Here is a 20156-nt window from a genome sequence, read left to right on the forward strand (position 1 = left end):
GAGCTATAGTTTTCACTCCCCTCCGTGGTGAAGAAACAACCAGCTCCTTCAAGCTCCGAGGCTCAAAGGATTCTTAGTGCCTGACTAACTGGAGGCACAGCGCACACACTGGAAACTAAAAAGAGCCACAAAAACCCTTTCCTCGTTATGCAACTCAGTGTCCTCGCCTCAATTTAGCTTCCATTTCCATTTTATTAAGTGTAATATGATTATTTCCCATAAAACTGTATGCATAATCTAGTCCAGTCTTCCAATCCTAATTATCAAAAAAAAACAAAAAAAACAATGCATACTCTGAGTAGAACAGCAGCTCTTACAAATGGCGCTGAAGAAAAGCCAGGTGACCATCTGGTCAGCACGTCAACCTGAGCACTGTTAAATACCGCATTAACATTTCAGTCACTTGGTTGATGCTCTCCACGAGAGTCACTCACACTGAGTGCAAACAGTACAATAGGTGAGCGCGAGTTCATGAGGCCCATTAATAATGGATGAGGAATAAATGATGAATAATGATCGCGAGCAGTTCAGTAAGGTAGAAAAGTGGAGGTTAGGGTCTCCCCCCCGAGTGCAAAAGGGGGAAAACACACCCACAGTGACCTTCGGCCTCACTACACTCATTGAAACCTCCCTCCGCGGGGGGCGAACACACTGCGCGTCACTCTTCACCTGGGCGCCGTCACGGACTTCTTCCCCTGCTCAAAGATGCGGTGTATCCGGTTGGTCTTGGTGAGCAGGGCGGCGTAGCTGAAGCACATCCCCAAGCCCAGGAAGATCCGGCGGAACGAACACACCCCCACGTCCGGCGCCGCGATCATCAGGAAGGTGATGGCGTAGCACAGGAAGATGCCCGTCAGCAGCACGTAGCTCATCTCGCGGCCCGACGCGCGCACGATGGGGGTGTCGTTGTGCCGCACGAACGTGACGATGACGAAGGAGGTGGCGATGATGCCCAGCATGGAGATGAAGACGGGGAAGACGGCCCAGGGGGAGTGCCACTCCAGCTTGATGATCGGGATGGAGACGCAGCCGGTGCGGTTGGCGTCGGGCCGCATCTCGTACGGACACAGTTCACAGGTGAACTCGGATGCCTGGGGAGGGACAGTTTTGTAAATAAAATACGGTTTTCTGTTTTGTATAAATATATATTTGCACGCTGAAGAGAGATAGATGATGTAATTAACAAGAGATACGGGTTTTCAATGATGTGTGATCAGGCGTTTTTTCTCTCAATTTAAATGATGCTCTGGCGTTTGCTTTAATAGCATCTGAGGGCTCCTTCCCTTATATATAAATCCAAAATGGGCCAGCCAAGTGGCTTTCTTTTGATTGCCCGTGATGCGTTTGATCGAATTGTCCTGAACCCTGTACGGCCGAACTCGCCCGTAGAGGAAGAAGAAGTTAGGCAGCGGCTGTCAGACAGCGTGATGCACGCGGTGAACATGTCGCTCTGGTCAAAGTGCTGTCATATCAAACACATGTTGTAGTTGAATCCAATAAAAGGAACAAGTTGTGGCTTTAGAAGCTCTGCCAAGGTTGGGCATCTGGTAAAATTCTCCATTTTAATTGACAGTTTAAGTCCAGCTAAGTGGACCGGTTAGGTTGATGTTTAAAATATTTACTAAATCCATTCATTCATTCATTCTCAGACACCATCTGCAATGTGACACCAAGCTTTTCGGTTTACTGCTGAGAGACCGAACAAAGTGGCTTAAATCCTGCGACATTTCCCTTTTAGAACGATGTGCTTCACCACCAGAGCTACGTGACACACACCTCAGAACACTTCACAATACACCCAGCAGGAAAACAACCCAGCGGAGGCGAGCCTCAAAGTTCAACACGGGTGAATTATACCCTTCCCACAGGGCCAGCAGCAAAGCAAAGGTTGGCCCGTATTCCCCCCCCCCCCCCAGAGACCCACCTGAAAGTGATATCCCTCGCAGCGCTCACAGTGCCAGCAGCACGGCACGCCTTTCACCACTTTCTTCCTCTCGCCGGCGCGGCACGGGATGCTGCACACGGAGGGCGGCAGCGACGGGTCCCCTTTCTTCCAGCGCATGGCCTCCACCTGGAGAGAGGAGAGGTGAGCACACGGAGGACACGTTCAGAGAAAGGAGGGAGCTCCGTCGCCAAAGAGCAGATGATGGGGGGTTTTTTTGCCTCGTTCTTGTGGGATTTTATGCAGCACAAAGAGCTGCGGCCGTCTGGCGCAGCCGCCATTACTTTGTGTTAACAGTCCCGTGACACTCTGCACCTGCAGAAAGCGGCGGATTCAGGGCGACTCGGCGAGCATTTAGCACAAGAAAATCATCTGATCCTTTTCTGAACGCCGCCGGGCACAAAACTAACACCGGCTAGTCTGGAGGCCAGCCATCAGACCGTAATCAGATCTGGCACAAATAGGCCATCTGCATTTCCTTCTGTTTGTGTGTCCGTGTGTGTGTCTGTGTGTGTGTGTGCGTGCAGGCGTCATTGCGAATCTTCTTAACTTCCCGTATGTGTGAGTTTCGATTTGCCGCAATACGTGTGTGAGCTTTTGTAATTATACCCGGTCCCTGAGCTTCCATCCGTTGCCGAGGGTGCCGAGTAAAATGGAGCGTTACTGTTTTAAACAGGCACACAATGTAACAGTTCAACAAAACTAGTTGAAAGGGGGGGGGACTCATCAGGGACAGAGCTAGTGGACTTGATTTGATCACTGACACACTTAAAGAAGCACGCACACACTTGCGGCATTTGAGCGAGAATTTTAGGTTACAGGCTGTTCCTAAGTTATTACTGATAAAATGTCCTTCAGGAGAAATACTCACATCTCAGTGAATGTGTGTGTGTGCGTGTGTGTGCAGGAGTCTAACTTTCAACTTTTCTTCATTCAAAGCTGAAACGGATCGGGCTTCATCCGTAACCCAAAATGAGCTCACAGTAACTGCGCATGACGTCCAGGTACCGTGTGCCCACAAGAACGACTTGTGTCCTGCCTTCGTACCGACGGGCAGTCAAACAGTTCGTTGATCAAGAAAACGTTCAGCCGCCGCCGCCATCATCACCACCACCATCATCATCATCTGCCACTGGGCCGTCAAACCCAACTGGATTGTCGAATCAATCAAATCCATCTGTTAATTTGTCAACTGCCAATGTGCCCATTCATGTGTGCCTTAACGATGTGGGCCCTCTCTCTCTCTCTCTCTCTCTCTCTCTCTCTCTCTCTCTGAGACAGAAAGCACTCTGTGTCTATTAGTCTCCTCATCTGTCATCTGGCCTTTCTAATGAAGTCCTGGGTGGATTTAGAACACCGAGCACACTGGCGTGCTCAAAGGAGTGTGCGTGCATTTCTGGTGCGAGCACAAACAGAGTGTGAGAGGAACAGATTCTGCGAGTATGTCCACGCACGACGTGCAGCAGTCTGACAGCGTTCACTAGTTCTGGTAGAAATGCTAAATTCCAGCTTGGGAGTCTAAACGAAAGCAATAACTCAAACAAATCCATTCAAGCTGCAGGGGATTTTTAAATCATCGCGGCTGCTTGAAGTGATGTTGAACTTTCATCCTGCTAAGGCATGCAGTCTATAATAACTCGAGAGCTTCAATAAACCACTGAAATCAAAATACATTTTGAATTACTGTGAAGACATTCATTTTGTGTATGACTCAGAAGTCAAATCCTTGAGCAATTTCTGCAGTTTTAAACAAATGGGCAACACTGTTTGTGTTGTTTTGCACCGTTTAGTGTGTACGTGCATGTGGAAGATCTCACTTTGAGGTGTAGCTTATTGGTCCAGGAGCCAATGACCCTGTACTCTGCCGTGGACCGGTTGGTGATCTGGTACTGGAAGATATCGTATCTTCCTGGAGCGTCTCCGTTCTCATTAAAAACCACTGGTGTGCCGGCACTCCCTGCATGAAACACAGAGGATGTCGGAGAGAGGGGATACTAGTTGATTAATGTGGATTTCCACAAGATTGAAAACAACTCCTGCAAAAAGAAAAGGATAGAGGTAAGGCAATGGGGTGGGAAATCCTGGATGAAATATTGGAATCTGTACCGTGTTGCAGCTGCATTTCATCGAAAGAAACAAAGATAGTTAAATATGGGATGATCATCACTTCTTGTTAAAAGAGGCTACAATGCAGTCAGTGAAAACTGAAAAAAAGTACAACACAATTAAATACTGAAAGTCTATACAATGCAAAAAATAAGTAGAACACACAGTTCATCAATAGTGGTTCACTTCTATCATTCAATACGTGTTAAACTGTATCATTAACAAAAATATGACATGCAATTGATATAGCTAGTTTGTGTGAAAAAAAATTCTTTGCAAAGATTAATAAAATACAGCGTGTTTTTCTTTTAAATTGTCTGACGCACCGTGAAATAGAAAAAGCTCTCTGGACCCCCTGTGAAGCTTCGGCGGACGATAGTCGGGGTCCGACCCACGGGTTAAGAACCAGAGAGCTACACTTTCATTTAAGTTTACTCCTTCACTCCCAGATGAGGAACACATGACTAAAATGCACAAAGACGACCATATATTTAATGAAATGACATTTCCTCGGGCAATGTGTTAAGGAACAGGAAAAAAACGAGGAAGCGTCCCCAGTCTTTTTTGTACCTGCAAGTAGGTGTGTGCGTGTGTGCATGTGTGCGTGTGCATGTGTGTGCGCGGTGCAGAGCGGTGTGAATGGGTAAGTTTATGTGTCCTCTCAGGTTTAGTTTCCTTCACTGACAATAAGGCTCTACACAAACCGTTGGTCCGTCTCGCTCTCTTCTCTCTGGCTTACTGATGTTGTGTCTTTTATGCAGCAATACAATCAAATCAGAGCACAAAGAAAATCCAATTACGGTGAGAATGTGGAAAAAGTACTGCGTTATGGAAATTCCACCAGCGTAATATAAGTCATCGATACAGTAAGATGATGCCAAGGATACATAAATACAGTTCTCAAAATGGGGAGGGGATGACGATTGAATGAAAAGAAAAAAAAAGAAAGAATAAAAGAGGATGAGAGAGGCCGAGGGAAACACAACAAAAGAAAAGGGTTTGAGATTAAAAAAAAATCAAAGCAGGTTGAAAAGAGACAAGAGGAGAACAAATACAGGTGAAGAGAGCAGAGAAACTCGTAGTCAGATCAAACTCCCTCACTCATCGTAATGAACGAGGGACACACGTAGTGGGCAGAAGACGGAGAATGAGCTAGAATAACTACGAGCTTAAGTGAGAGGGAGAGAGAGAGAGAGTGTAAGAAGATGAATGGAGGACTAAATCAACGGAGAAACAAAAGCAGAGCGCTCCATTTCTCATTGTTACCGCACATGATGGATGGCGTTGGTTACTGCGAGAAGTGCTACCTGTCCGACTTTAACCACACGCCCCCTCCCACGTTTCCTGCTCACAGATGGCCGCACGCGCACCAGACTAATGGCCATTGTCCGAAGCACTTCCCCCTCTGCCGTGCAATGAGGTCCAGCAATCAACTGCTTTCCGACGCTGATGGCATTGATTTAGCCAGTGCCAATATTTCTGGGGTGTGGTTAATGTGCCTTGCTGGGCAACACGTACTGTTGTGATCTCTTGCACTTTAGTTGGTGCGTCTGATGTGTATTTTGAGGGTATATATTGATTCTGCTACTGGAAAAAACATTTCTCCCTGTTGAATTGAATAAATTCAATCTGCCTCTTAATTTAAAAGAACGCCAGGTTGACGGAGGAAATGTACTGCTTTTATAGCAAAATCATATTGTGACCGCAATATTGAACATTGCTAATCTCCCTTCATATTAAGCAGGCTTCAAACACAACATACCACTAGAAACTACCCACGGAAGGACACCAACGTGACCACAGATCAACGCGAGACGACCTACAGGAACACCACCCAAATCACCGGCAAAGCCCTGGGAGCCTAATGGACACTTTACCACCTCGGTGCTCTCAATCCGTCACACGCTTCACGGGGAACCTCCTCTCTTCGCACGCGTCGCCCAGCTCTCCTTCGTCGCCCTCCCTCTCGTCTTTCATATCTTCATATCTTTTTAATCTTCTCTCGCTTTTATTTGCTGGGAAATGGACAGGCTTCTGTCCTTTTCTCTACCTGGTCCAAGTGAGAGGGTGAGTCCCAGTACATGTTAATGCCCAACACTACCGTCTACATTCACTGCGGTGTTTGCTCGTGACCAAATCTTTCCTCATCTCCTATCGTTGTTCTACATCTCTACATCCCTACATCTACACACTTCTGCTTTTCATCTGGTTTGACACTTTGTTTTCCTCTCTTTACTAATGATTCAATTCCTTAGTTGACACCGTTCTTCCTTTTTTTTTACAAACAAAAGCAATGGGAGATAATTAAGTTTGGATAAAAGGCCTTGGGGATTATGGAGGGAACACCAACAAGGGCCTGGCCTGCTTTATTCGAGCAACTCGATTGGTGTGTGAAAGAAGACAAAAAGTTGCATTTTATATTCTTCTCACCTTTCCCCTCTTGGCTCTTCTTCCAAAACTCTTTGGATCTTTGGACTCTGCACCAATCGTGCCTCACTCGAGCCAGTTAGGGACAGAGCCACTATCCGTTTGTCTCAGACACACACCGCCTGGCATACTGTATAATATATGCAGCACAAAGCACACTAGTTGCTCTGAATGCAGTGGTTACCTAGAGTACAACATGAGGATTCACCGTCATGGTGTTTGCAGCGTTGGTTTTAATTTCAGAGTAAGGTGGATGAAGAAAGGACCCTTGGAAAAGCACAGCAATTACTGCAAACACACATAATGGGCGTGACAGAAGCTTGCGGCATCTAGTTTATTCACAAATAATTCTAGTGAAAGGATGCTATCGGTTGAGCATCTGATTCAGGGCAAGTTAGAGTTGTACTGAGTCGCTACAACGCAGCTCAAAATAACCATGGACTCTTTTTTTACTTTGAGATTATTACATCACAGCTAAAGAATTTGCCTGCTGGGAGGGAAAAAGATGAAAGAAAACTAGAATCATCGCTTTCCGATCAGACTGTACGCTCATCGAATTCTATTTCGAAGAAAACCCGAAACCAATTCAACAATCACACCACGAAAGCAACTTTTGATATTGTCTTCATTTGACCTTGAACACAACCCACATATTTATTCTAACTAATAAGAACACTTTCTACGATTGCAGGTGGAATGGAGAGGACTCGCAGTGAACAGTGTGAGCTTCATTTCTAATATATGGGAGGTTAGCTACCCGGGATAAGCAGCTTGAGCGTGGTGGGAATAGTTGACACTAGCTGGAGGAGAGCGAGAGTGTGTGTGTGTGTGTGTGTGTGTTTTGAAGCGAAAGCGTACTTTTTTCCCGACTTAGTTCAACTCCAAAAGGTTCTGAGTGTCCCCGAGCAGGATGGGTTTGTCCCCTGGCTGCCAGAGGGAGGAAAAGTCCCCCGATTCCCCTCTGGGGATCATCAGCTGAACAGCCCGAGAGACACCACAGCTCTCACAACTTTCCTCTTGATTTGAAAGGGATGCTCACCTTTTGCTTCAATAGTGTGACCAAATGTCTGCTGATGAAAGGTTTCACGCTAAATGAAGCCGTGGTGAATTTAAATTCTCGAGACAAACCCTCGGAAGGAGAATGAGAGTGAAACAATAACGAGGTGCCAGGTTCGGATGAGAGCGAAAGAAGAGGGAAAATTTGGGTGAGCAAGGGAGGATATGTGCAAAATTCATATATCCAAGTAAACTTCATAAGGTGGAAGAGTAAAAAATTGCATACTTTCTTAGTTTTGACAGTCAAATGGGAAAATATGTTCTGGGAGCTGCAGACCTAAATAATTGTTGGAGAATATCTATTAGCATAAGCCTTAAAACATGGCCGACAGGGATCCAGATGGAAAGAGAGGGGAGAGTGTATGAACAAAGCCCCCCCCCTCGTTACTGGAGCCGGAGAGACAGTGAAACGAGAGGAGAATAAAAAACAATAGATGGATGGAGAGAAAAAAAAAAGAGACAAGAGAGAGATGGAAGAAGCAGAAGGGTCGTTATGAAGTCCTCAGCCTTGCCTTGTTCACTCTGAGGATGAGTAGCAAGTCTCCGTATCAGAGCGTAAATGCTCATGACGGGGAGAGGGATGCAAAGACGACAAGGCAGCATACATTAATAAAACATGGGTCCGTGTGTGTGTGTGTGTGTGTGTGTGTGTGTGTGTGTGTGTTGGGAGTTTTTGCCGACAGGCTCCCATCTGTGTGAGACAGCGACGGGCACAAACAGACAGCGAATGAGGATGACTAAAGAACTAATGAAGGCTGAACTCATCTCACAAAATAATGCCAGTTTCCCAACAGACTCGGGGGAACCTGAACCTGAGCAGCTGGTTGAATCTAGACCTCGTGGCGGATCTCCCCTCTCCTCCCTTCTCCTCTCGGAATTTCCCACGACGGACAGCACATCGACTCGTTTCGCCGCATCCTGTGAGGCACTTTTCTACCGCGCCTTGTACGACGATCCCGACTATCCCCCTCCCTCCCTGTGTCTCCTGCCACAACATCCCATTTTGTCCCCCACCTGCATTTAAAAAAAAAAGTACACAGACTCTTTCTCCCCATGTGCACGCGTTTCTTCTTTCATCCGCCCGTTATCACTGTGCTTCGGAGGAGCAGGTTTGTCAGAGAGAAGCAGAGCAGATGATGGAACCAGGCAAAAGCACACAATACTGTGTTTGAAGGGGATCTAGATCTCGTGGTCTCTAACAATGAAAGCGTCGGCTAAATAGTCAAAGTGAGATTAAGATGGAGAGGGAGGACGAGAACAAAGAGGGGATTTTCTACCGAAGGCACAATTTATTCAGACACACCAACTTGGGCGAGAGAGCAGACAGAGCTTTGTATGGCAACCCGCGAGTAATTACAGAAAACTAATTTAGGAAGGCTCCGTCTGTGTCATGATCTCCATTTGCTGCAGTCTTAGTGGAAAAAAAAGAAAAAGAAAAGAGTGGAAAAACAAAAGCAATAAAAACAGAGGGAGAGGACCACTATCAAGTTGATCAAAAGAGACAAAACAGCCTGGACGGGATGGAAATACAATTTAGAGGGAATGAGGGAGGAGAAATAAACAAAACGAGAAACAAGGAGTTACATTACCAGACTTGGCACAGCAAATGAGTGGGTGAATAGTAACGATGATAATATTACACTGGGGTCACACCTTTGTGGTAACCCATAAGATGCAGCCCTGGATTATATTGCACATAACCAGTGTCCTGCAGCATATATTTAAATGTACACGAGATGAGGGTAGAGCAGATTTTTGGACTCTTAAAAAGCCAGAAACACACACACACACACACACACACACCCGTTTCCATTATTCATCCATTGCTGTATCCCTTCCTCCATCCTTACATTGCAACAGCCCAGTGTGCCCCGTGATGTTGACGCCTCGCACAGTTGCCTGCACAATGCGGCCTGTCAGGAGATTAGGTGTGCTTGTGTTTCTCTGCTCCATAGTTGACAGGTTCGCATTTTATCCGGTTGAATCTAATCTCTCTCTCACCAACGCGTTCATGACAGGATGTATATAGTTGGTGTCAGAATGCTGCAGGGATGCGAGATTTAGTGGTGTCTCAGGATATGCAATAACAAATGACTATTCCCGTCTCTCGTCGCCTCAAACTCAATTCACCTCCAGTCCCAGGCTGTGTTTGTGTCTTCGTGGATACTTGCATGTCTGCTGTCTTCATCTGGACTCTGGTATCTTATTTAGGTTTTCTTTTTCTTATCAGAAATGATCTTCAGTGAATGACCCCCCCCCCCCCCCCCCCCTGCAGAAATAAGTTGGATTTGCAAGAGGTGATATGTAACACTGAGACGATGATGAAGAGAGGAATAGAAAACACCACATGGAGGAGACCAGGCTGTATATATATAAACTAAAAAAAAAAGCTGTCGGGTTGAATGTCAGTAAATTGACAGAATATGTTTCTACTTTCTGTCAGTCATTCTCTCAACACATTGAAATGGCAATCCTACACCTTCGGCTTCGACGGTGGAAGTGAATTACGGGCAAGGGGACACCGCCAATGTAGCGGAGGCGATAGCACCTGCACAAGGTTGGACGTGGTGTCAATAATCTTCTACTTAGTACCTGCGGCGGGTAAAGGGATCATCAGGTAGCGAGTAGGAGATTACGTGCGAGTGTGAGGAATGACGTCCGTGGGCTGCAGGGACGGACGTGAGCACACAGAGGCACAAAGGAGTGTTCAAACACAACCAAAAGGGCAACGCACACAACGCCATATCAACTGAAATTGAAATTACTGCCGTGGAGTGAAATAATTTGACGTTTAGATGGATCTTCGCTTTCGTGCACGGCGCTCAGTGAGAGGGTCAGAGACCCCCCGTCATGGATGAAGCTAGAGCCAGGAGGCGATTAGCTGAGCGCCGTGCACGACGGGTGGAAGCAGAGTTTCGAGTTTCGTACATGACATCTGTTACGATGATATACTGTAGTTCACAACACCCCCTCTAAAAACTGGGAGGTATACTTTTTTTTTTATTGACAGGCAGAAACAAGGTAACAGACTTGTGATATCAATTATTTCATCATTTTGAATAATATAAGGGATGCAATTAATTATTATTTTCCGTATTTTGATTAATCTGCCCATTCCTTTTTAAATTAATTGCGGTATAACTGTGTGTAAAATCTCAATTTAACAATTTTGAGAGGTACCCTGCTTGAGGTAGTTTAGATCATATTTTGAAAATTTGGAACCTGCAAATGTTCGAATGTTTCGAGAAAATGATTGATTATAAAAGTTGCAGCTCAAAAGCCTATTTCCCAAAATGCCCTATTTCGTAAAGACCCCATTACAGTCCAATGATGCACATTTCCATGGCCGCCTCAGCGTGCAGCTGCAGCCCTCAGATAACTGTTCACTTGGTGTGTCCTGCTGAAGGACTCAGATAGCTCAGGTTCTTCTATAACCACACCAGAAAATCGTTATTTTTTTTTCCGGGTTGCATTGAGGACCGAGATCATACCTCAACAGACAAACTGTGTGTTGTTTATCAAATTACAGTCGCAGAATGCAAAAAAAAAAAAAAAAAAGAAACATTTTTAAACTGACTTTCAACTACAATCGTTTTCCAACATGACCTTTGTTCAGCCAGAAATTGCCCCTCTTATACGTATTATTTTTGGATAAAAGTCAGACATTACTCCATTTTCTCTTCCCAAAGGTTGCCCTGACCCCAGAAAGTTTAGCATTTGTTAGTTCCTACGCCCACTGTTTCACCATTTATTCCTCTCCTCGCCCGTTTCCTCTGCCATCTTTCTCTCAAGAGGGAACTTAAAGTTAAAGAGTCTGTCTCGCCCACCTCTTTATTTCTCCCGCCATACAATATAAAATATATCCTTCTCATTGTTTTTTCCCCCAGCATATTGCTTCTCGAGGTCAAGATGCCCTACTACAGTCTGACATATCTCAGTCAGGACATCTCTCCAGCTCTGCCCTTTTAGTTTTACTTAGCTACACTATGTATTTTTTATGTCTATCTCGATGAGACAATGACTTTCTTCCTTTCCAAATTAAATGGAGGAATCATATGTTTCTAGCCAGAAGTCCATCAGTTTTTTAGAGATTATCTTTCCTTCCCACTTGCTTCTCTTCTTCATATGTTCCTCCCACCATCTCCCTCCAAGGTCGTGTCCATTCCCACAAGCCCCTCTGTCTCCTTCATTCTTTCTTACCCTCTCCATCATTAAAGCCCGGTCAAGTTCATCATCTTGAAGCAGGTTACTCCTCTAGTGCCGTGTCCCTCTGTCTCCCTTGTATCAGAGGTCATTATGAGTTTATCATCCTCCGCTTCTCATTCTCCCTGGGGTTGTAAAGGCAGGTATAGAGTTCATCATTTCCCCTCTAATTAGTGCGAGACGGTTCCCATGGTGAAGTCCATCTTGTCCCACAGCAGGAGATACAACCTGGTAGCCGTAACCTCACAACGAGAGAATTTTCGAGCGTGAAGACACACACACACACACACACATACAGGCAGAAGTCATCACTGTTGCTCTCCTTTTCTGACTTGCTTGTGGCTTACCAACCCAGCCAAAACTTGACAGGTAATATTAAAATGAAATGAATTAACTGTTGGGTTTGTAGAAGGGCATTCAAGATCCCAGACAGGACCATCAGCCTGAGCTACACAAAAGAGCAGAGACGGAAGAAGAGAAAGAAGTGGTCTTTGGTGTGTTACATCTGCACTTATTTGATATATATTTAGACCTCTTCCACTCTGAGGCGGGTTTTTTGGCCTCTGCTCCAAAAATGGCATACGCGTGATAAAAAGGGTGATAACTGTAACTACTTTGGGACAATTCTTTTGTCAGGATCAAGGGGGAACATCCTTGAGTCAAAGGTAAGAGGCATTTAGGATTTATAAGCTCGGTGGTTATTTTGCTCTGGCTTTGGAAATGTTCGTCTGAGAGAAACGATACGGATATCAGTGATTCACTGTCTGGTTTTCTTTGTTGGCTTCTAGCTTCGATGAGAAATATTTACAGAAACATTAACGTTTCAAACTGTGGTGGGCATTCATACATTTGTTTGTGATGAGTATAAACAAATACATGAATGCTGTGTTCTGGCTTGGTTTCTGCCTCAACTCAGAACAGAATTTGGTGATGTTCGGGTGGAAAAGGCTTCAGAGGGACTTGGACTTTAGATTTAATTGCCAAATCGAGTCAACACACTGTAACTGTTGTCCATGTTGAATTGATCCCTGGTAGTCAAGGGTAACCGAGGAGATTATGTTTGTTTTTTACTTTTGGAAGCGTTTGAATCAGGGAAGGACACTTTGACATTGGCAAGATCCAATTAAGTAGCAATCCCAGGCGTCTACGTCATCGTCTCAAAAGGTCCACGTATCTGACAACATCCACACGAGGCTCTCAAACTAACTTCTAAACTCCTTCTGTTTCTGTTGCTCTAAAACTCACCAGTAGTGTGGCTTAAAGAATGGAAATGCAGCAGTATGGATATAGCCTGACATTTGGATTCCATTGCTCATGAAGGCCTTGGCGTGTGCATGTGTGTGCACGTGTCTTTCTGCACAGTTTGGACGTATGTGTGTCGTTGGCTTAGCCAATAAACTCACTGCACAAGCACTGGGTGTCATCGCTGCCCCCGGGTTTGTTTACTTCTTGTTAATGGTACTTGCTCTGTAATATACCAGCCTCCGTCTTTATTAAAGTTAAGGTATTATTTGGAAACCTCACAGTGTGACTATGTGTCATTTGGAGATTTAATATTGTAATGTTTTTTTTTTCCATTGCATACTTTGCATTGCATTTTCCAAACTGCAATGGGGAAACCTTTCTTCATGTGCATCCATCACTGTTTGCATATATTATTGAATGCAATACCTTTCTGACTGTTAACCATTTAACAAAGAAGAAGGTGTCTGAAGGATGCCAATCTTGTTGGAGGGGACGGACACCTCAATTTCCAAGGGTTGAAGACCTCCTAATAATTAATTCCTAATTACTTCATAGTCCATTGCCAAATCGTGTCCCCATATCGCTGTCCTGCACCGCCACAGATTTTACTGTGTAGTTGTCTTGTAAATTGAACTTATTCTTTCCCTGTCTCTTTAGTGACCACAGACACACAGAGAAAGATATAACCTCCATCTTTGCCCCTTCTCTTCTGTAGTGTTATCAATGCCATGACCCCAAGACGGGTCATAGACATACTTTTAATTGGAACACACAAACACAAATTAAGAAGTAGTCTTAAACACAGGCTCCTGGGAATGTAAACGACCCAGATAAGAGCCCATTTTATGTCAAAAGGCTTCTAGACATTTTGATTCTTGTATCTTGTATCAATATTCATTTCACATTCTTTTCAATATCTTGGTCGATCCAATGTTGTTTTAATCTGTCTGGGACTACTGTGGCTTTTGTCAGTCCCTTGGCGAGGCTCATCGAGCTATTTGTGAGCATCAGGCAGACAATCCTCACACACCCTTGTGGTCAAAACAAAAAGGCATCTGCGAAAGGATCTGAGGAAAGGAGGCTCATGCACCTCTCCGGAGTCGGAGTCTAACGCCTACGCTGAGCACATCTCGTGCTCCGTGTCCTGAGCCCAGGAAACATGTTTTTATATTAAAGTTAATACATCAATTTCTTGCAGGAATACATCTAGCACAACTTTACCCTTTTATACAATCTACCATCATGTGCCCAATTTCTATATTCCCAACTCTTAACTTGATTGATCTAAAAGTTATCAAGTGTTCAAAGTATTGCACCTGTTCTCTTGATTCTCTGGATAACATGCGGTTTTCTGAAGCTTTTTGGTTTCATTCGTAGTTAACAACCTGGAAAAAATAATAGAAATGTTCTATTGGGTTTTAATGGTGTCAGTTCTTGGGATGCCGCTTTTCACATGATTCTGCTTGGCATTGTCATGAATAAATGTATCACATCATTCTTGTGCACACATGCGGCTGTAAATTTCACTTTCCTGTGATGATCTCAAAATAAACACACTACTCCAGCAATGAACTCACGCCATTGGCTTGATAAGCAATATGAAATCAGCATCAAAATCATATGGTCCTCCCCTCTAAAAACAAGCTGCATGATGACGGGAGATCCATAACACACGTGTCTCCTTACAAATCACAACTTTCCTATTGTCCCAGACTATTTGGAATTTTCTGAAGAGATGTGAAAGGCATTTGGGTGTAATGCAAGGTGTCTGTTTGACAACTTCACCCTCAAACATATGGTTTCCATAATAATATACGGCTTTCAGTAAGTGAGAAGAGTTCGATGATCCAATGGGGTATAACGTTTGAGACCATGTGGATTACGGGGCGCTCTCTCTAACCTCCAGGCCAGCGATATCGACACAACACCTGAACACAAAACCTGCTGTTGCAGAATGAAAGAGCAATCAAAGCCTTCCTGCAAAGAGTTTGACACTTCTAGCGATGACAGACAGATATTTTGCAGAAATTCCAACACAGACTCATTACAGAAGTTCCATCTTCCCCTCTAAACCTAAATCAGACAAAGATTCCTGTAATCTCCTGTAATATTACTCCCTCGCTTTGTGTATTTTCCACACAGTACTTGACAGAAGAACACAGGAAATGAAAAAAGAAGACAAAAAAAGTAGCAACGGGAACCACAAATGGGTGAATGTGAGAATATTCAAATCATGTGTCTGATATTATATACAAAATTAGAAACGTCTTTCACACATTTAATTGCGTCGACATCGGAGGAAATCAGGGAGGGAAATGAAATACTGAGCACTCCAGGTTCAAAGGGATACGACACCACGTAAGCAAAGTATAAGCCGATAATATATCTCAGAAAAGCAGCAGCACGATTAATTCATTTCGTCGGTGAAAAGGATGCCACATGACATGTTTTTTTTAATAAGGATGAACCACATTAGAGGCAGAACTGGGCTTAGCTTGTTAACGTCTGTAGCTATATCAGTCAGGCTCAAGGTGGATGAACTCTGCGCGGCGTCTAAGCATTTTTTCTTCAACCCGAAGGACTGACCCAGCATTTCACAGCCTAATTGCCGTTAATCAATTTTGCCTTTGCGAGGTGTCTCGCCAGCTCCGCGTGAGACCGCGAAAATATGCATGAACGTCTGCTTGCGTCCGGGGGTTGGGGAGAAGGAGGGGGGGGGGGGGGGGGGGGGTGTCTGCGACTCACCGTTGAAGTTGACGGCGCGGATGTAGCTGAGCAGCTCCTTGCCGTCGATGCTGCTGGCCATGCGCGGGCAGAGGCCCGGGTACCCGTAGCAGAGCTCCCGGTGCATGCGGTGCAGGGCGTGGGCCATGGCGTACACGGCGTCCATCACAAACTGCACCTTTCCCTCCTGTTCGTAACTGGAATCGCGACCCACCTTCTCTAAGCCTGTGGGGGGGGAAGGAAGGAGAGAGAGAGAGTCGGTCAGAAGTGAAATGAAAAGACGGCGGCTGCGGGAGCCGTTTTGATGTTGCGACCAGAGCCGAGGAACATCACAACGCAGTCGAGCCGGCAGCGTTCCAGGGCCGCGCGGCATGGCGGCCATTCCAACGGTGTGGAATGTGAACAATCACATCGCTACAGATAGAGACCAAAGTGGAAGAAAGGTGAGAAAAAAAAAAAAAAAAATGAAAGGAGGTTAAATTAGGGTGAGGTAACACAAAACTTTTAAGGGGTAAAAGGGAGGAAAAGGGGAATTCAAACACATGAAAAAGTACTCGTGCACTACAGGTTGACCATCCGACAGGTAGCAGGGCACTCAGCCTGACAATGACAAATAACACCTCTTAGTCCATTTTCACCCTGGTAGCAAAGTTGCCGAAGAGAGAACAACATGTTCCTCCTTTACATCTTTTGAACTTCTGATAATGGCATTTCCTAAGGGCTCAGAGAAGAGAAAATCTCCATCCCCTTTCTGAATTATCTCCTCGTGACAGGGTGTTGAGGGTTATTTGCATGCTACACATTTAAAACCAACATGTTTTGCTATCTAGTGTGTCTCTCTTATGTGCTCTAAAGCTACGTGACATCTCCAATGACTGCAGCCTATAATTCATTACTGCAAAATCACGTTTAAGCAACTCAATGCCCAAATCACCAATCAATTGTCGATAAAACCTTGGACTTCATGCTTAAACCCATGCGCCCTATTCATCTGACACATACATTCACACATGCACACAGATAACCTCCTAGTTGTGATTTATTGAGAGGGTTTTATGTAACGAGTCGTTAGCATAATGAGCTAATGAAAAAAGAACAGAGAGAAAATAAAACCTCTTTGATGCATTACGATGGGAAAAAGTAATTGATTGAAACATTCATTTGTGTTTTTCATGATGAAGTTCGAGGCCTTTTTTTCCTCATTTTATTGCTTCAGCTCCTTTCTTCTCTGAATATTTATTTTGTTGTCCCCTTTTGTTTTCTATCCTTTCTTCTCATTTATGTTCACTCGTTCTCCTCCAGAGTCACGCTGTGCGTCATTTTCTCACATTGCCTCTTTCTGCCTCTCCCTTAACGGTCTCGATCCCCTCACTGCCTTTGCCGACGCTCTATTCCCCCCCATTTCTTACAAGCAGCAGTCACCTTCAGGCAACACAACTTAAATCAAAACCCGTCTGGCCTGAGCTGAATTAACAATACCAGAGACTCCTCAATCAATATCGGAATCCAACAGGAATTAATGGGGCCCTGAGAATGAAATCCAATCCACAGTTAAAGACGCCTGTCAGTGCTCTGTATGAATGTCTGTGTTTGTGTGTTTGTTGCTGCTGTGTACGAGGGCCGTCAGTGGGAAGTGCGTCAGCATCGTTTCTGCATCACGTTGTCCGACCGAGCGGCTGGATCACCAGGTCGGACTAATCATCTCCTCTCAATCCCTGGATCCCAGAGCGGCTCACTACATATAAAAAAAGCTGTGTGTGCAACCAGACAACTCGCGTGTGAGTGTGTGTAGCAGAAGAAAAAAAAAAAGAAAAAAAAAGGAAAAGAAGACCAGTATCCGGCCTACTCAGGTCTCTCACACACTCCCATCACTGTCACCCTGATGTTGAATCCTGCACTGGCTTCACAGCGCTTACACCCCACTTGCTGCCGCAGCAGCAGCATGCTTGTGATTCCTGTTTTTTGCACATTCTCTACCACACGCAGTAGAGCCAAAGAGCGACCCCCCCAAAAAGCCCACTGTAACAATTAATACGGTTACAGCACTGATTTCACGCGCTGATCCAAGAAGAATAAACAAGTTCTCGCCAACGTGTTGTTTGTTGTATCGCTGCCTTTAATTTAGTTTCCGTTGTGAATAAAAGAGCTGTTCTTCAGCCACACAAAAAACATTGCAACCTTAGGGCCAACTACCTGCTCACCATGGCGCGCTTCCCCACCTCGGTGGAGATGGGAGAGCCTCAGGCGTTGTCGCCACACACTTAGTTCTCTAACCTCAGAGCCGGATTCCATATTTTATTTATTCATCAGTAACCAGCAAACCGTGTGCTGTTAATAACCTTTACCCCGGATGAATGTGGTTTTTCTTCTCTATAATGAACACATTTTAATGGCCGCTACTGAGGCCTGCGAGGTGTGTCTCGCCCGGGGCTCACGGTAGCAGCGGCCTCGGTGGTGAGACTGATGCTGCTGAGACTCACTCAAAATCCTCTGAGAAGAGAGAATGCAACACGGGGCCGACCGCCGCGTCTGGTGGGCAACGAAAACCGATACAGAGGTGCAGCGAGGTGAAGCTAATGCAATTAGCTGACGGCCTCACGGCCTTGATGGATCCAATTGGGAGCCAATTTACTGCTCGTGTCCCCGATCTCAGGGCACCCGCCGCCCTGATCAGTGAACGTGGGTTCAGAGTTCACGGAAGGCGGCGCTGGGATATTTCACGGCGCTTTAATCCAAGCACAGCACTGATAAATAGTACAGATCAACCATTTAGGCTATAGGCTGAAACAATTGGCTCCAGCGCCGCTGGATTAAAGCATTTACACAGAATTTTTTTTTTATCCGTCTGAAGGGGAAACTATTCATTGCATTCATTGCAAGGAAGTTGTATAACAAATCTATTTTTGGGGAAGAAAGCCTCTTTTAACAGAGACTTTCTTGTGGCAGCTGATCTCCAAATGTCCTGTTGCTGCTGCACTTCATCTCCTTGTAGGATGTAGGGAATCGTTTAAAGTGGCATATTGTCATAATCACAAACAACTGTATACACACACAAACACACACACACACACACACACACAGACACGTCGACCTCTTGTTTTTACGTTTTATCCACCGGACACAGCGCATGAGAGCACAGGGCAGAGTGCACTCAAGGGCTGCAGTCTCTAAAACCACTTGAATGATTATACTGCATATTCAATCTCACTGAATACCAGGGACATCTCACAGCAGTTCAAAATATGGATTCAAGCGCCCGGTAATTGGTCATCTGTGTCACATAAACTAGAAAGCAATATATATATATATATATATATATATATATATATATATATATATATATATATTAGTGTGGACAGTTTATTCTGAAAAGTCTTTATACAGTCTCACTCATCAACAGAAGGCACTTGAGTTAACCCTCTAATGCTCTGCTGTAACTATAGACCCAATTTTCCCACTAGCCAATAGGTAAAACTAGGCGAGCCTATTCCAATACATGCAGGCTATTACATATGAATACTCCTATGTGACCGTAAAAGCACCAGCAACGAATATTAAGATTTCATAAACGACCGTTTATGTTAAACTGTACCTCTCTGTGTGATATGAGGTTCAAAATATTCAGGATTTCTTCCTTGAGCACTGGTGATGTTTTGAAAATGCATGACTGACCGAAAGCAGGAGGTCACACACGATCTTTCACCAGGAAAGACTCTAGATGAGGTCTCTAAACTACGTCCAATTTGCAAGGCATGCTGGTTGACATTTGCCATTTCATTCACTGTGTCACAGTTTGTTCAGGCAAACACACAACACACCAGGAGCAGCAACATCATTTTCTTGGCACCGTGATTTCAATGCAACACAGAGCACACAAGCCTCTTCTCGGGTTTCCCCTGAACTGGAGTTTCACCCTCTCATCGGCTGTAGCTCCGACGGTCTGCCCAAAAGGTCGAGATAGGTCCCCAACGCGTCTTCGAGCCTCTCGGGTCGCCTCTTTAAACTGTTTCAAGTGGAAAATCATACGCAGCGCATGTATGGACTATGTTGTACGTGTTGTGGCAAATGGACTTGAATTTGATCTTTGATAGAAAAATCATGCGCATGGGAGCGAGCAAGACTTCTTTTAACAAAGTGCAGACAAGGGTTACAAGCTGTTTCCGTTTGAAAGGCAACAGCCGAATGAGTCTGAAGCGAACATTTCTCTGTAGGGAGAGCGCTGGAGTTTAACCTTTCCAAATGGCCTCGAAATAACGACATCAATAAGGGAATATTGTGTTTATTATTGAGTGTTTATCTCGCCTTTTTATAACTGACACATAAATATCAGATTACACTCAGCATTCGTAACCAGCCTCAGTACTTAAAGCCTTGGTCAAAAAGCCACCACTCTTTTCTTTTTTTTTTTTTCTTTTCCCAGTGCATCCGTACGTGCGTGTGTGTGTTTGCCTTT

General features: G+C 44.8%; 1 protein-coding gene across 5 annotated transcripts in view; it reads right to left on the reverse strand.

Annotated features, from left to right (window-relative positions):
* grm8a (glutamate receptor, metabotropic 8a) overlaps positions 1-20156 on the reverse strand; it is a 165061-nt gene that overhangs the window by 16951 nt on the left and 127954 nt on the right. For all 5 annotated transcript variants that reach the window (XM_037460829.2, XM_062560284.1, XM_062560285.1 and 2 more), the window contains 4 exons: positions 15725-15928; positions 3760-3899; positions 1925-2071; positions 670-1091 (listed from right to left, as the gene is read on the reverse strand). In XM_037460829.2, the coding sequence (XP_037316726.2) occupies positions 670-1091; positions 1925-2071; positions 3760-3899; positions 15725-15928 (913 nt within the window). The remainder of the gene's footprint in view (positions 1-669; positions 1092-1924; positions 2072-3759; positions 3900-15724; positions 15929-20156) is intronic.

The sequence above is a fragment of the Pungitius pungitius genome, chromosome 2 (genome assembly GCF_949316345.1).
Source record: "Pungitius pungitius chromosome 2, fPunPun2.1, whole genome shotgun sequence".
Classification (NCBI taxonomy): domain Eukaryota; kingdom Metazoa; phylum Chordata; class Actinopteri; order Perciformes; family Gasterosteidae; genus Pungitius; species Pungitius pungitius.